Source organism: Lipotes vexillifer, unplaced genomic scaffold (genome assembly GCF_000442215.2).
Source record: "Lipotes vexillifer unplaced genomic scaffold, Lipotes_vexillifer_v1.1 scaffold1019, whole genome shotgun sequence".
In the NCBI taxonomy this organism is placed as follows: domain Eukaryota; kingdom Metazoa; phylum Chordata; class Mammalia; order Artiodactyla; family Lipotidae; genus Lipotes; species Lipotes vexillifer.
In genome coordinates, this window is record NW_006776835.1 from 159,399 (window position 1) to 171,778 (window position 12,380).

The 12,380-nt window shown below is 47.1% G+C and overlaps 1 protein-coding gene across 1 annotated transcript in view; it reads right to left on the minus strand.

Moving 5' to 3' along the window:
* DAPK2 (death associated protein kinase 2) overlaps window positions 1-12,380 on the minus strand; it is a 115,651-nt gene that overhangs the window by 40,423 nt on the left and 62,848 nt on the right. Inside the window, exon 3 of the mRNA XM_007450694.1 lies at window positions 6,543-6,681. Within this exon, the coding sequence (XP_007450756.1) occupies window positions 6,543-6,681 (139 nt within the window). The remainder of the gene's footprint in view (window positions 1-6,542; window positions 6,682-12,380) is intronic.

A 12,380-nucleotide genomic window follows, 5' to 3' on the forward strand; every position in this document is an offset into this window, starting at 1 on the left:
CTTAACACACACACGCACGCACACACGCACGCGGACACACGCACGCACGGACACACGCGCGCACGTGCACACACACACATGCACGCACATGCGCGCGCGCACACACACACACACACACACACACACACACACACACACACACTGTTCATAAAAAGCTGGAGAAAATATAACAAATGTTAATAATGATTATTTTGGAGTAGAGAGTCTGCAGGTAACTTCTTTGTATGTTTCTGTATTTTGTTACTTTTTATAATAGCATAAACGACCATTGACTTCATTTTTTAAGAAAAGTTTATGGGGTACCTTCGGTTCATCTCTTTCCCACAGTCTTATCATTACTTCCAACTGGCCTACTCTCTCCCATCCATTCTCTCTCCACTGCCAAGAGAATTTTCTTTCTAAATAAGAAATAGAAAAATGTTTTTTTACCAATTAAAGGTCTTCCACAAATTATTGTTCATTTTCTTAAGTGTGATAATGGTACTGTGGGTTGGTAGGAGACTGAACTTAATCTTGAGAGATGCTTATTGAAGTGTTTAGAGTGAAGTGTCAAGATAGCTACAATTTTCTTTCTAATTATACCATAATTTTAATAAATTGCATACATTTTAATACTTTAAAATTTTTATTAGATATTACTTTTAATTTTAAAAATCACACATATGCACGTGTGTGTGTATATATATATATAAAATGCTTTTTATATAAATTTTTTTTTCTTTTTTCTTTTTCTTTTTCTTTCTTTATTTATTTTTTTGCGGTATGTGGGCCTCTCACTGTTGTGGCCTCTCCCGTTGCGGAGCACAGGCTCCGGACACGCAGGGCTCACAGGCCCAGCCGCTCCGCGGCATGTGGGATCTTCCCAGACCGGGGCACGAACCCGTGTCCCCTGCATCGGCAGGCGGACTCCCAACCGCTCCCACCACCAGGGAAGCCCTTTTTTTTCTTTTTTAAAGAGAGAAAGAGGTAAAGCAAATGTGGCCAAATGTTGAATGCAGGAGGAGGGCATAATGGTGTTTATTGTATTGTTCTCCTAATTTCTTCAGACATTTTGAAATGTTTTCATAATAAAAAATGTTGAGGGGTAAAAGTCTTCTATGGCTGTGACTGCCTATACAAACTTCTGCCCTAAACTTTTACAATCTCAGCCGAACCTATCTTGACAGTCAAAACTGCCAAGTCTCACCTCTATTTCATGTTCCAAGGTTTTAGTATGGAAATCATCTCATTCTTGTAAGATCTACTTTCAAATGCATGCACATTTTATAGCAATTAATAGAATACAAATTAATTTTTTAACTACGAGGAATAACCTATTAGAAAGAAAAAATAAGGTAACCAGATGAGAAATTAACTGTGCAAAGGATAAATTTATGGCACAGTATAAACCTTCGGATTAACTATGTGTGAAAGGCATGACGCAAGCAAGTAAGAAATCCATACTGTTAGAATCTGGTGAAATAAAAGCTGGTGATACTCAGCTGTGCTTAGTGTCTCCTCACTGGCTAAGTTCAAGTACCAGCCCTATCATTTAGTACCTGTGTGGTCTTGGACAAGTAACTTAACGTCTCTGAATCTCAATTGTTTATGTGTAAAAAAGTGACAATACCGTGTACCTCAGTGGGTGGCTGTGAGGATCAAATGAGAGAAGAGATGTATATGCATGCTGTATTCTAGAAAGTACAATGTACATTTAAAGTATTATTAGTATCATTCTTATGAAAGCTTGATGAGCAGACCCCATCGCATCATGAACATACAAACAACTCAAAGGATGATCGGGACACAGAGGAATTTGGATTTTTGGAGTATCTTGCTCAGGAATTCACTCTTCTTAACACTGTTTACATAAATCAAAAAGTCCCCTCAGAGTTCCGGGTTCCTGGCTTGCATACAATTTCATTCAATTCTCATGGTGTGTTCTTTTTGCTTAAAATACCAGTCAGACCTGAGGGTCACCTTCCATTTCTGAATTCTCAAGTTGGATTTGGGGAAGGTAGGGGAGACACACCCATACTCAGAGGGGAAACTCCCAAATCCAAAACAAACAGAAAACCACACAAAAACACCCTCTACAAGGACTTTATTTGTGTGGGATCACGTACTAGGGTGAGGTCCCTGGGTGGTGCTGAGCCCCATTTCCTTGTATCCATCCTCCAGATGGCACATTGAATGATACCCAGGGTGAGGGGCAGTCAGTTGCAGTGTCACGTCCATTTATGTAAACACAGGGCAACATCATCTACCTGCACCCCCTCTACCTACTCACACAAGCAGGCCAGTCTGTGGTGAATTTCCACCACAGATGGTATGGGATGGTATTCATTCTGCTGAGGCAGAGAGGTTACCCCTCGGAAGTGAGTGTTTCTTAGTGAATGTCATGGGTAGATTTTATTTTAGATGGCCTCGGCACCAGTCTCACTGTGGCCATCTCCCCGTAGATGGTGGACCCTTGGAAGGCAGGTACCATATCTTATTGATGCTTGTCACTCTACCTTGGTGTACAATAGTCCCTCAATAAATGTCACATCACTGAATTGAAATCTGCCTGCCACCTCTTTTGCATTTTCCCGATGATATCCATGCGTGCATTTGTCTTACTAAGCCATTCATTCCTTCATTCACTCATTCATTCAACAATGAGTAACTCAAATGTCAGCCACTGCGCTAGAGACAAGAGCAGAAAGTGATGCCCGGTGAGAACTGAGAATTCGGTGATAAATGCTGTCAGTGGAAGTCTATACAAGGGGCAAGATAAGCAGGGAAGCAGGTTGGTTCTCAGTTATGCTTTGGCAGGCATGGGAAAGGCTTGCTTACCCGAGGAAATAGCATTTCTGCTGGGCCTGGAGGATGAGCAGGAAGTCCATAGGCAGAGAAAAGGAAGACGAGCAGCTTCCTGGATTTGAACGGCATGAACAGAGAAGAGGGGCCAGGACATGTATCTGTCATCTTGGTGCCTGGGGCTAGTGTTTTCGAGTGTGGAAAGGTAGATGAGGCCAGAATCAGGGCTCAGGCAGTTTAAGAAAGACCTTAATGTTTAAGAAACATTTTAAAAATGTATAAACATTTTAACATTTAAAACAGTTTAAGAAACCCCATGCTGAGAAGGGGTTCTTTTATCCTACGGGTGACAAGGATCTGCCACAGTTTTCTGGGCAACAGCATGCCGTGATCTGTTTTAACCAAGGCTGTTTATTGTACATTAATTTTCCCATTCACTTGCTCTCTGCCACAAGGTTGGGAGTGTGTCATAAGCAGGGATAGAGCCTTACCATTCCAGCACAATGGCTGACACAGGAGGAGAGGTCTTTCTTATTCCAAAGGCAGGCCAGAGAGCTGATCCTCCGCCACCACCTGCTCCTTCCGGCTGGAAGGTGAGCATGGAGAACAGGTCATGAGCAGGGGCGTGGAGATGACAATGGTGGCTGTGCTCATGGGGCAGCCAAGCGAGCCTGACTCACTTGGCAAGGAGTAACAGAATACAAGAGGAGGGGAAAGCAGAGGTCCCTCGTGGAGAAGGAGAATCAGGAAGAGAAATGTATTTATATAAAATGAATTTCATATGGTGGGAAACAACATGGAACCAAGAAGTCCCCTCTAGGCTACCAGCTGGACCTTCTGCATGACCCCTCCAGCTGGCAGGAAGTTCCAGCCAAGGGGAACACATACCCACATTCTGGCTCCAGGAAGTGTCTAGTCAATCATGAGGTGATGCCACTGAGTTCCAGCTACTCATCACTTCTGAAGTTGCCCAGCTGGGTCTGGGCCAAGGGACCCACGGGTAGGGGAGTCAGCAGGCTTCTTGTCCATACCCCTCCAAGGATACAAGGCAGGGTAGGGGTCAGCAGTATCCTCAACCTACCTGCATCCAGGGGAAACCCAGACTGTCTCCAGGTTGTGGAAAACGTCCAGATTGAGCCCAGGAGCCAGACAAGATCGCCCACCAGTAGCCCCACCTAGCAACCAATCTCAGCTCTCTGCTGGGCAATTTAGAATTGCACTAGCAGGCTTTTTTTTCCTAGTCTATCGGGGCCCAAAACACTGTAACAGGAGGTGTGTTTTCTTTTCCTCTGTTCTGGGAAGCTACTATTATAGAGGACCTATCTCATTTTTACAACTCTGACAGGTAAGTCTTATCATTTGTGTTAAAGCTGAAAAACTGAGGTTCAGTTGTTTCCTGGTACACGGTAGAGTGAGGGTGAAACCCTGACCAGGCTATATAACTCCCCCCACTTCAGCAAGCTGCCATAGAAGCCAACCGTATAGCATGAACATGCTCTAGTCTTCGGGGCCTGTGGACTCCACACGCCTGCCTCTACCAGCCCCATGAGAGAAAAGACAAAGGAGGCCATTCTGAGGCCAGCCTCCTGGAGCCAGCAAAGACAGAGATAATAAGTCAACTACCCATAGCATTATCAGGAAGGAGACACACGTGCGATCCAGGTAGCCCATTTCCTGCTTGGTGTATTAATACCCTGAGGTCCAAAACCCTGCCCAGGCCACACACTCCTCAGTGACCCTGACTTTTACCCCGTGACACCTGAGCGAGACTCTGCAAGATGCCTTCTATTGGAGGAATTCAAAATACTGCGACAATTTGGCCTAAGGAGGGGAGACTCACAGCAGGTCACCCCACGGGGCACAGTAAGAGCTGGGGTGGGATCCCTGTACGGGACGTGAGCCCACACCCTGATGTAGCCTCTGAGACCACAAGACACCATACCCTCTTTGGGCCAGCCCTGCCAGCCAGAGCTTGGGTGTCATCCTGGACTCTGCCCTCCTCCTCATGTCCCACATCTAATTAGGTACCTAATCAATCCTCAGAGCAACCTCTATGAAAGGTCTTGACTCCATTCCCTCCTCAAATTAGTTTGGCACTTGCCACATCCCACCCAGATTACTGTCCCCATTCTATCCGTGCTCCCAGCTGGAGGGCTCTTTCCGAAACACACATCTGCTCGCCTCACCTCCCTGCTCACCTGGCCCATATCTCTCAGTGTAAAGTTCAACCGCCTTGGCTTAGCTCCCATGGCCTGTGTCTGCCTCCTGCTCTCCTCCTGGCTTCTCCATTCAGCACATTCACCCTTTGCCTGTACTATCCTGAATGCACTGTGCTATTTCAGGACCACGTACCTGCTGGCCTCACTTCCTTAGAAGGCCCTTCCCCTCTGATGACTCCTGGCAGTCCTTCAAAACTCAATTCAAATACCACCTCTTCCAGGAAGCCCCTCTCAGATACTCCAGTCTGACTTAGATGGCTTCTCATTTAGACTCCCAGCCCCCCAGTACTTCCCTCTATCACAGCACTTAGAGTTGTTGATCTCTCCTTTCTGATTCCTGCACAAGTTCCTGGAAAAGGGGAACTAAGCTCAAACAAGGCCTCAGTTGATTTTGTACCTGTAGCAACACCCAGGCACCCAGCACAATGCTTGAAACACAACAGGAATTTCTGGGTAGAAAAATCAGTGGGTCGGACTTCCCTGGTGGTGCAGTGGTTAGGAATCCGCCTGCCAATGCAGGGGACACGGGTTTGATCCCTGTTCTGGGAAGATCCCACATGCTGCGGAGCAACTAAGCCCATGCACCACAACTACCGAGCCTGCATGCCACAACTACTGAAGCCTGTGTGCCTAAAGCTCGTGCTCCGCAACGAAAAAAGCCACCGCAATGAGAAGCCCGCGCACCACAACGAAGAGTAGCCCCCGCTCACCACAACTAGAGAAAGCCCGTGTGCAGCAACAAAGACCCAATGCAGCCAAAAAAAGAAAAAAAAAAATCAGTGGGTCTCCTCCCCAATAAATGGGTCCCTCTGATTACAGGTTGGGGGGATCTTTATGCTTCAGGTGACTGTAAAGGCTCATCAGCCTATGCAGCTGAGCTCAGCTACTATGGGAACTGATCCTTCTACTCTGACCACACTCTTGCTTTGTGAAGTCCTGTGTGGTCACAGTGAACTTTCTCGACCCTGAGTACCAGTTACCACAAATGATCACTGGCCCCTGAATCAGTTTTATGGCCACAGTAAGGGGCGGAGTAGGGGAGTACAGCCAGTGGTCACTGGGCTCTAAGATTTATAACCTCTGGTCAAAGGATGCTGGACGCTGTTCTGGGTCCAGAGAGCCAGGCAACCTCAGCAGTATTCATCTGAATGCGTCTAGCTCTGCCCACTCAGGAGTTAGCTCTTGGTTACTGAAAAGTTCAGTCTTGTGAAATGGGTTTGGTTTCAAGTTTCCTGTGATTGGCTTACTTATTTAAAAACTACACCCATGTATTTCCTGAAAGAGATAAGGTGCCAGTGGTCTGATTCAGAAGCTTCTTGCCATCAGCCCCTATCTGAAGAAAACCTTCTCTGAGAAATGAAACTCAGGAGGGGGACACTCCCGTGGCATCATTTCTTTCCCAGGAGCTCAGAGTTTTCAACTGTAAGATGAGGGAAGAAGGCCTAGTGGGTGCTGACCCCTCCTGGCAATGACATTGGGAGAGACTGGGCCCATTCTTCCTAACCTGATTCTTTTCCCTTCCCCCCCCCCCACCCCACTGACCTTGAGATCAAAGTGAGCAATTTTCTTGGCATGAAGGTAGTTCACCCCTTCCAGGATCTGCTTAATGAAGCTGGTGGCCTCCTCCTCACTCAGGGACGCCTTCTGGGCCAGGAAGTCAAAGAGCTCTCCTCCGGACACTCTGCAAGACACCAGTAAGGAGGGCCCAGGCTCAGTCAGTCCTGTGTGTCCTGAGCCCAAGCCCATGGGTGCAACCCCTGACCCTGTCTCCAGGCACCGTGCTTAGCAGAATCCCCTCACTCATCTCTGGGGTTCTATCCAGCCAGCACAGGGGCTGACTTTCCTTCTATTTCTACTTGCTGTGTTCCTCCCTTTGGATCACAAGGGCAGGAACCACCCTTAGGGTGTCACCAGAAGGGTCTCTGCTCACACTCTAGGCCCAGGTCCCTTGTTATCCTAGGTGCTACCCCTCCCCCCCATATGACTCAAGTGACAGAGGACAGAAACAAGTGCTGTGGGATGACAAAGAGGAACATATGCTGGGACAGAAACTGGAGATTTAGGTTCCAGTCCAGCCCTGCTACTGGCTTTGGACAACTCACTCCCCTGCCCCCTCCAGGCAGGCCTCAGTTTCCTCACCTGCCAAATGAGCAGACTGATCAAGATGGTTCCCAAAGCCCCTTTCTTTCATCTTATAAGATGACCTCTTCAAAGACATGTCCCTAACTTAAACATCAAGACCCATTAATTACATTCATCTCTAAAAACTCTAAAATACTGCTTTTGTCCTCACATTCTACACTCCTGCACCCTATGTTTGATGTGGCAGGAATAGAGAGACCCATGGAGCAAAAAGATTAGTTTACAGCTTTATCTGAATTGGGGATTTATGGTTGCCAGATAAAATGGGAGATTTTTATTTGCTAAATCTGGCAGTCCTACGGGGGCTTGTTTGGCCTCTGACAGATGCTGGAGTGTCCAGCCAACACGTGCTTCTCTGGAGCTGCAACATAGCCAAGGGTCACCCCAGGAAAAGATCTCAGGAAGGGATCTGGGCCAGAGAGTCCAGGAACTCAGGATCACCTGGAAAACTTGTTTAAAATGCTGATTTCCGGGTCCCACCACATACCCTACGAAATTAGATTCTCTAGCACCAAGGCCTCAGAACCTGTATTTTTATAATAACAGCAACATAGTAATGGTAATTAATATTCACTGAATACTCACTCTGTGCATAATGTATACTTTATGTACATTATCTTATTTAATCATCACAATACCCTATGAGCTAAAGTACAATACTATTAGTTTCCTATTTCACAGTTGAAGAGACAGAGGCTCAGAGAGGTTAAGTCACTTGCCCAAGGTCAAACAGCCTGTAAGTGGTAGAATCAGGATTCAAACCCAGGCAGAATGACTCTCAACCACTATATCACAGAGTGTCCTCAAATGATTTTCATATGGCCAGAATGGCTTCTGTGCCAGTTTTGGAACTCATTCACTCCCTGCCACCTAGTCCATCCTAAATAAAGAGCCTTAAAATCTTTTTTCCTTTCTTTAAAAGTGTCCAGAAGCACATATAGACCCACTCATCAATCTTAGCATCATGAAAAACAGAACAACTGAACACAATGTCATACAATAGGAAGTATACAGCAACACCTACAAAGTACTGCAACTTAAAAAACTGAACCTCAATCTGCTTAAGCCCCTTGTTCAGTGCTCTTGACAGAACTCTGCAGTGATGGAAATATTCTCTCTATATGCTGTCCAATATAGCAGCCACTAGTCACATATGGCTAGTGAGGATTTGAAATACGGCCAATGCAACTGAGGAACTGACTTTTAAATTTTAATTCATTTTAATTCAAAAACTGAAGTGGTGCAAAATATTTTCCTTTAAATACAACTTTATTTTTTTTGGCAGGATTGCACTCTAACCATTGCATTGCAAACGAATTGAAATGTGCTGTAAGTGTAAGATACACACGGGGTTTTGAAGACATAGGATGAGAAAAACAATGTAAACTATCTCATTAATGAGTATTACAGTGATTACATGTTTAAATGATAATATTTTGTATATATTGAGTTAAATAAAAAATATTATTAAAACTAATTTACCGGGGCTTCCCTGGTGGCGCAGTGGTTGAGAGTCCGCCTGCCGATGCAGGGGACGCGGGTTTGTGCCCCGGTCTGGGAAGATCCCACATGCCGCGGAGCGGCTGGGCCCGTGAGCCATGGTCGCTGAGCCTGCGTGTCCAGAGCCTGTGCTCCGCAACGGGAGAGGCCACAACAGTGAGAGGCCCGCGTACCGCAAAAAAACAAACAAACAAACAAAAAAAAAAAACACAAATAAACTAATTTACCTAGTTCTTTTTACTTCTTATTCAATATGGCTGCTGGAAAATCTGGCATTTCCATTGCATATATGGTTTGCACTATATTTCTACTGAACATCACCAATAGGAAGGGTATCTTGTTCAGGTCTAACTATAGGTTTCAGGAAATACAGGACATAGAGGAACAAGTTAAACAACACCATGAGGAAGGGATAAGCCGAAACCAGACTGTGAGACGATCAACAGGACAAATGACCTAATTCTCCCAACAAATCAATGGCATCAAAAAAGGGAGGGAGGGCTTCCCTGGTGGCACAGTGGTTAAGAATCCACCTGCCATTGCAGGGGACATGGGTTCGATCCCTGGTCCGGGAAGATCTCACATGCTACGGAGCAACTAAGCCCGTGCACCACAACTACTGAGCCTGCGCTCTAGAGCCCGTGAGCCACAACTACTGAAAACCGCAAGCCTAGAGCCTGTGCTCCACAATAAGAGAAGCCACCGCAATAAGAAGCCTGTGCACTGCAACGAAGAGTAGCCCCCGCTCGCCACAACAAGAGAAAGCCCACACGCAGCAACAAAGACACACGCAGCCATAAATAAATAAATAAATAAATAAATAAATAATTTTAAAAGGGAGGGAAGGAGAACTGCCATAGAATAAGAGACATGGGAAACAAAAGAACCAGACACAGCATGTGGACTTCCCTCATTTGGATGCTAATTCAAATAAAACAACCATAAAAAGGTATCTTTGGGTCCATCAGGAATATCACTATGGACTGGAGTGTAGACAGCCTCGGTGGTCTGGGGCGTGGCTGGCTGGATCATTCTGTCAGGTGCGATAAATCCATGGTGGCTGCATTTTAAAAACTGCAGTCAATGAGAGATGCATACTAAAGTGTTTGTATGTAAAATGACATGCTGTCTGAGGCTTGCTTTCAAGTACTGCAGCAAACAAACAGTTGGAGTCGGGGGAAGTAGGATTTGATGTAAAACAAGACTGGCAAAATGGTGATAATGTGAGGCTGGGGGATGTGCCTACGAGGGTTCTTACATCCTTCTCTCTACTTCTGTATATGTTTGAAATCCTCCATAATAAGAGGCTAACAGTAAACTTCTAGGGAAGCAAACTCCTCGCTCTCCCTCAGTGACCCCTGCACAGAAACCATCATCACTTGGAAGTTCTTCTGTAACAGATGAGGAAACCAAGCCCACAGGAGGGGAAGTGGCCATGCAAGGTCTCCTAGCAAGAGAGTGCATGGTCAAGACCATGTCCAAGTCCCAGACCCCCGTCCAATACCATGCACCGTATCATTGTTGGGGGTGGTAGTGCTGGAAGAGGGCTTGGTTTTGAGTTTATTTAGAGTTCGCCACCTGTGTGATGTTACGGCCCCAAGCATTCTCTCACTTGAGACTCACATCCGCCCTGAGGGGTAGATGGAACTTCTGTCATGGTTACCCAGACAAGGAAACTGGGGCCCCAAGAGAGCAGTGACTTGCCCAAGGTGACACAGCTAGTAAGTGGCAGAACCAGGATTTAGATCCAGATCTTCTCAATCCCGGTGCACCACATGTTCCTCTCACTACCCTCTACCCATATTATAAGGCTCGAGGTGCTGATGCAAAAAAGAAAGCCCAAAGTCACCCCAAGCCCTAGGCTGTCATCTGCCATCCCTGTCCAACTGCATCCGTGCCCTCATACACTGCGCTGCCACTGTCTGGCTGGCTCTCTCCCCAGCTAGATTACCTTTGCCTCCACAGCACCCTGTGCAAGGTATTCAAGAGAAGGTGGGCAAATAAAAAAAAACAAAGGAAAGAAGTAAGACATTTAAAATATCGACATGGCACAGAATATTCTGTATCATACAGAAGTGAAGTCTTGGCATTTTCAAGAGACCTGTCGAGAGCCTTCTGTAAATTTTCAAATCCACAGTGTCCCTCAGGAACACAAGGACCTAGCCCAGTCCTTGTTTTGACACTTCCAGCCTTGCTGGGTGGTGCAAGGCTGTGACCTCGGGCATATCCTGCCCTTCCCACCTTAAACAGAACACTGAGTAAATGTAAAAGAACTTCATGAAAATGTGGATGTGTTCTGTCACCCAAAATTACTGATGTAAAGGCCCAGGCTGGGTGAGGACTTTGGGGGACAGTAATCAGCTGTTCTGTTTGAAGGTGTGATCTGGGCAGGAGACGGAGTGAGACGTGATCTTCTTTAGACGAAGAGGGGAACAGCCATGGTGACCCTTAGAATCGTCCCCAGAGACTTGGAAAGCTGGGAGGCTGATAAGCCTGCCGGGTATCTGGCCCAGCCCTGGACACCCAGGCCAGGGACACTCACAGCAATTCTCAGACACCTGTTCTCAAGGCCATCAAGGAGCCTGGGTTTTGTTTCTACCCCCAAACCTAGTTTCTCCCAAGGGCTTCTCAGCCCCAAGATCTCTGCCATGGAGTCATCCCCACTCCACCCAAGCTTCTCTCCTCTCACACCCCTAAACGATTTGACTTAAAGAGGAAAAGCAAAACCTAACAGCCAGCCTCTGCTCTCCTCCAGTGTCTCCAGGAGCCGGTGCCTTCCTGCTAATCTGACCCTTGCCTCCTTCCTCCCTGAAGTTTGATCTGGCTGCTAGGAATGCTTTTCAGGACTCTTTCAAAAGCAGCCAATCATTTACAGGGAGTGCTCAAATGACCTGTGTAGGCAGTGATTTGGGAAGGATGCTGCCAGAGCTGTTGGGGGCCAGAAAGCTGGACTCAATTCAAGGCCTGGGAAGCACTGCCACCACTTTGGAGCGCTCTGTCAGGCCCTGCTCGTGTATGCCCCCGCTGCTGTGTTGGTTTCCACAGCTTGGAGTCAGGGAGGCCCCAGAGAGGTCAGGGGCCTGGGATGGAAGGGCTGCCCAACCCTCCCAGGGCAGACCTACATTTTTCAGAGCCAGCTCCACATGTGGCATGAGTTAATCCATTGAGAGTTTGAAAATATTCTTTACACCCTACACAAGTCAACTTACATGGACAACTCAATCCTTCCCAGCCCTGCCATCACCAGTCCTGACAGCTGCTGCATAGGCGATCATGGACAGGGTAAAAACAGCTGAAGGGGACTTAAATCAGGGTTGGGAATATCCTCTGAGCACTGGCAACTTCAGCTGAAGCCCTGCACTAAACAGTGCTGAGAGGTAGATCCATCCACAAACCCTGCAAATATCAACTGAGCAGGTGGGCTCTGACACCCGTGTTTAAGTACCAGGCAAACCCACTAGCCTAGTAGGGCACAGTGAGGACAAGGAGGCCAAAGGCTCCTAAGCAGCCCAACAGAGGTCACCACGTCCAAACATAAAAGCCCATGAGGGCTTCCCTGGTGGCGCAGTGGTTGAGAGTCCGCCTGCCGATGTAGGGGATGTGGGTTCGTGCCCTGGTCCGGGAAGATCCCACATGCCGCGGAGTGGCTGGGCCCGTGAGCCATGGCCACTGAGCCTGCGCATCCGGAGCCTGTGCTCTGCAACGGGAGAGGCCACAAAGGTGAGAGGCCCGCGTACC